This window comes from Grammomys surdaster, unplaced genomic scaffold (genome assembly GCF_004785775.1).
Source record: "Grammomys surdaster isolate TR1022 unplaced genomic scaffold, NIH_TR_1.0 188, whole genome shotgun sequence".
Classification (NCBI taxonomy): Eukaryota; Metazoa; Chordata; class Mammalia; order Rodentia; family Muridae; genus Grammomys; species Grammomys surdaster.
This window is the reverse complement of record NW_021604633.1, coordinates 6,800,165-6,805,250: the sequence shown is the minus strand read 5'-3', so window position 1 is coordinate 6,805,250 and position 5,086 is coordinate 6,800,165. Positions and strand designations below refer to the sequence as shown.

The 5,086-nt window shown below is 44.7% G+C and overlaps 1 protein-coding gene across 6 annotated transcripts in view; it reads right to left on the bottom strand.

The window, feature by feature from the left end:
- The window catches only part of Cog5 (component of oligomeric golgi complex 5), a 285,117-nt gene that overhangs the window by 18,460 nt on the left and 261,571 nt on the right, over window positions 1-5,086 (bottom strand). For all 6 annotated transcript variants that reach the window (XR_003711595.1, XR_003711592.1, XR_003711594.1 and 3 more), the window contains one exon: window positions 4,385-4,464. Coding sequence is in view for 2 of the 6 variants with exons in the window: in XM_028768901.1 (XP_028624734.1) it covers window positions 4,385-4,464 (80 nt within the window). In the remaining 4 variants the exon portion in view is untranslated. The remainder of the gene's footprint in view (window positions 1-4,384; window positions 4,465-5,086) is intronic.

Below are 5,086 nucleotides of genomic sequence, written 5' to 3'. Positions count from 1 at the left end.
CTGTAAGTGCAAAAGGAAACTGTCGTGAGTCCAACAGTTTTGGTAGCACCGATATGGCAACAAGTCCATCTGTTCCTGGAATAGCCTGGTGCCACAGGCCAGTATCCGCAGCCTTCGAACATGCGTTAGAACATTTGAGCTACAGTAGTTATGCCAGCTGGGTGGGTCACTATGGCCAATTTTAGTCTCATTTCAGTATGTGATTTTTTCTGTCCTGAAGGCACATCAAAGTATGGACATAGCTTGTGTCTCCCCAGAGCTCAGCTAGGTGAGAAAACATCTTGGACACATGCTCAGGTGGACATTTGGCACACACAGTAACAGAGCAGCCTACAGCTACGGCATTTTCGGGGTTTTAATTTTTGGTAGGTTTCGTGATGGGAAGTCTGAACTTAGTTAAGTACGTCTATGTGTTGCTTTGGTAATGTTCTTTGGTTTGCACTGGGGACAGGAGTCAGCAAATGGCAGCAACATTCATGGCCCTTGGCTTGTTCCTTTACACCTAGGGTGGTTTCCCCACCACCACAGCAGAGTTGTAGGGGCAGCTACAAGGCTACATCAGTGGTCTCCATGGGAAAACTTGTGTATGTCCATCCAGTGAAGCTAAGAGTGGTTTGTCCTCCTTTATAAAAATAAATTGCCACTGTTGTGAGCACATAGTACACACCCCATTTAGCAATTCTTTTGTTTATTCCCAAACACTGGAAATAGTCAACGTTGTTCAGATACGTTCTTTACTTGGGTCCATCTGTCTTCTAGACATTTTAAGTAACATTGCTTCTAGGTGTTGTTCGGTCATCTAACAAATGCTTGGCATTGCTCTGTTCCTCTTTTCTTCATTGAGCCCAGGGAACTAGTTCTGTTCAAACTCTCTTCTATAAGGAATCAGTTACAAGGTTCTCAAATTCACCCCACCTATTTCCACATTAGGCCCCCTGCCCACAACTGTGTTTCAGTTCAAGTGCTTTCTAGCTTTTGTTTCTAAGCTGCTGGCTGGGTCTCTGAGGTGGTCATCCTGGTACTGGCTCTCTAATACCACCTCTATTCACTGTTTGAAAGAGGAGGTACCCAAACAAGCCAGCTTTGTTGGAAGTAACCATGCAACCCTTTATGCTTCTTTATGCTTCAGTTTGATGTAGCCTGAAGAAGACCCACAAATGAAGTTTATACTTCATTTGCTGCAGCTAAGGCCATTGGGAAGAAATCAAGATATTTTCCTGCTCTGAAATAGGATATTTCTTCTTCAGATAGGGGCTAGCAGAGGGCCTGTTTGGTTTTGACCATGCACATAGCCTTCAGTTAAAGACATGCGTTCTCTCTATCATCTGTCTGCATACTTTCTCCCTGGACAGCTCTTTATCGTTTGGGACTCAGGTTTAAAAATTTCCTCTGTCAAAATGACCCTGGAGTCACACAGATGTGAATATAATCCCAACTGTATAGTATCCAGCATGTTGAAATTCCTGAAGGTCGGCCTCATGCTGTGTTCAGGATATGAGTGAGTGCATCCTTTAGCTATGTGGAAGCATGGGCGGGCCATTACTAAGCCAACTTCTCAAATAAGATGTAATTCTGTTACTCTGGCCATGCGCCTAGCCCCAAGTCCCATTAATCAGTAATTCTAACTACCAGACAGAAGTCCATGTTCTTAACATCATTTTGTGGGATGTTCCAACCGGGTATCAGAGCCAACCCTTAGGGAGTTACTTCTTTATATTTTTGAATAAATTAGAAGAAAATGGTTTCTTTGCCAGTTGGCATACCAGTTCAGGCAGTTGCCCCAACTCTACAAATGTTTTAAGGCCAGGCTGAGAAAAGGGCTCAACCATCTTGAAGCAGTGGGGTGTGCGCACACGTACATTTGCCAATCTTAAGAAATAAGTGGAAAATCTAATGTTCCATAGTGGGCACACTATTCTATTTACAAAATACACTTTAAAAAAACACTCTTTCCTTTGCATTTTCAGGGCTAAGTATATAAATTACACATTACATTGAAGGAAGCTCAGAAATAAGTTTAGTTAGATTTTTCTTTTCTCTTGATATTCATCAGAAACACCATTAGAATGACAGTGAGAAAACAGATTAAGCTGCCCTCCTACATAAAATCAGAGCAGGATTTTCAAGCATTTATTAAATTACTTCATTTGCTTCAGGAAAACATTAGCTTTCTTGGAAGGCAGGCCAAGCATTATGTAAGAGGTTTGTAACCAAGCAAGATTGCTAAAGTTACCCTGACAGAGGAAAAGGCAATGGGTTTAATACTAAAGGATTGGTCTGGGTTAATAGGTCACACCAAGTGGGTGTTTTATAAACAATTTGTCAGGCATTAGAAACTTCACTGTGATTAGTACTAAAAGATTTTAGAAACAGAAAAGCTGAGAAAGTAAGACCTAGCCTATGGGTCCTAGACAACGGCAAGCTGGCTGAGGGTCCAAGGATTCCTATGGTTCCAAGTGTTTTCTGTAACAATGGATTAAAGTACCATAGGGCTCTAATGAAGTCTAAAAGAGGCAGGGTGCTATGGCAGTACAGTTTCTGTGGATCCCCCAGGCAAGCAAGGTTCTGAGATCTGCCGTGTGTGTGTGTGTGTGTGTGTGTGTGTGTGTGTGTGTGTGTGTATGGGGGGGGGAGAGACTGACACTAGGAAGTATTCATGAGTATGGCTTTCACTTGCTAAATGTGAGCTTAGCAACAGCATCAATGATGAGATCACCCAGGAGACAATTTTAAAAAGAAGCAGAAGAAAAGAGATTTGTGATCACGAACCCACAGCAAGTCAGCCATGTGGATGAACTCATTTTAAGGCCTTAACGTGATAAAATGGAGGTCTGATGAATCGTTTCCTATTATCAAATATATTGATAATGTAAATTGGAAAACTCAGGCTGAGTACATACTTGGGGGTCAGAAAAGAAGCCACAGAGACATCGCAAATTTCCTGACTACATCTTAAGCTTTTTCCATACGCAGGCTTAACTAGGGCTGAACACTGACAGGAAGCTCACCTCTCAGCATTTCCCTTCTATGGGTCAGCTTCCTAGTGAGGAAAGATAAGGAACAGTAGAAGCCTGGTCACCACCGTCACATGTTTGTGCATAAGTGAGAATGACCTTCCTCATGTCCTGCACTGAGGCTCAAATAAGCTAGCTAGCCTGCCTCATCCACACACCTAGATTGACAGGGTAGAGAATGGATTCAGGGGTTAGAGCAATGCTAACTGGAATCAGAACCAAGTGGACAGGAGCTGACTGACGATTTACTCGTCTTCAAGTGTGGCTGGTTTGGTGATGGTGGCCTCCCATGACGGCATCAAGGAATATAGGGTGTGTGTGGGATGATTAAATGAAAACATTTGGGGGTTATGATTTCTGTGATATGTTTGAATGCAGGTGTCTGACAGCAAGTTTGCTGGCCGAAGGCCCCATGCAAGTGAGTTCCATACCTGGGCCTGTTGAGAGGGAGGGTGGCAGGTGTGTGTGTGTCTGAAAGAGGCATGTGTCTGCACCACTCACCTGGGTACAACAAAACTAGAAACAGATGTGGACCGTGACATTTAACAAATGGACCAAAAGAAGCAAGTCAGCAGCTGGAATGGACGGGAAGAAGTCAGAAAGGTTCAATCAGAAACAAGGGAAGCGTCAGGAAAGGGGGATCACATGTCAATAAAATTGAGTCAGCTGACCAAGACAGCTGGGAGAGGAGCTCTCTGGTGATGCTTTCTGAGCATGGTTTCAGAGGGGAGTGTTAATGGAAGAAGCACGCTCAGTGAGCTGCATGCACCATGCTCATGGCTGGAGATGCACACAGGCTCCTGAGCACAGTGCATACTGAAGCATATCCATGGACCACAACCAGGGAATGTGTGCTGTCTAAGCAGGTTCTGAGTTACCCTTTCCTACCAGGAACTGTCACTGTTCAAAGTTCACTCACTCTGAGTGCCAGCATGTCAGTGACTGCAGCACATGGAAGCAACACAGATACAGAGCCAAAGTGAATCCTCTCATAAGTGACATTGTTTTAAAACTGGAGCTCATGCCCCTTAGGGCTGTACCAGGGAGACGTGTACATGGGACCATTCTGCCCTCTGCAAGGTTGCAACACAGTGAAGAAAGTACACTCTTCAGCAAATGGCGGCAAATACTGGCACAGATACTGGTACCTGAGGATGAGAAGGTCTGGAAAGATCAGGTAGTCCCTGTGCCCAGCAGTACACAACAGAGGGATCCAACATGCAAATGCCTATGCAATGAAGTGGCCACCTGGAGACACACAAGTGTGTACATGCCCACACAAGCGCTGCTCCTTCATCACCCATCCCTGCAGTCTATTCTCCTGGGCCTCCCTGTGCCGTCCCCCCACCCCCCACAACACACAGCATTACCTGAGGAGGAGGAGCCTGTCCTTTTCAGATGGATGATCGTCCAGCCACTGGGAGAAGCGTGCATGGGACCATTCTGCCCTCTGCAGGGTTGCAACACAGAAAAAAAAGCACATTCTTCAGCAAATGGTGGCAAATACTGACACAAAAAGCACTCATGTCTATGGGTAAAATGATCTTCACACTTCCTGAAGGAAGTCCAGAAGGTGGCACAGGGCTTCAAGCACCTGATTACCAAAAACTCTTAAGATCTGCTGACATGGCCCCATGTCAGATAGATAGATAGATAGATAGATAGATAGATAGATAGATAGATAGATAGATAGATAGGTAGGTAGGTAGGTAGGTAGGTAGGTAGGTAGGTAGGTAGGCAGGCAGGCAGGCAGGCAGGCAGGCAGGCAGGCAGACAGACAGACAGACAGACAGACAGACAAGCAAGCCTCAATCAACAGAGAATCATGAATAAAAATTATTTGTTTGATGATGATGGGTTTTTTGATTTGTTTTGTTTTTTTAATTTGTTTTTGGTTTCTTGGAGACAGGGTTTTATGTAGCCCTGGCTGTCTTGGAACTCTGTAGACCAGGCCCTTGAATTCACAGAGATCATGTGCCTCTGCCTCCCGAGCGCTGGGATTAAAGGCGTGCACCACTACACCCAGCAGGATTGTGATGATTTTTGAGACGGGGTCTCACTCTGTATTTCAG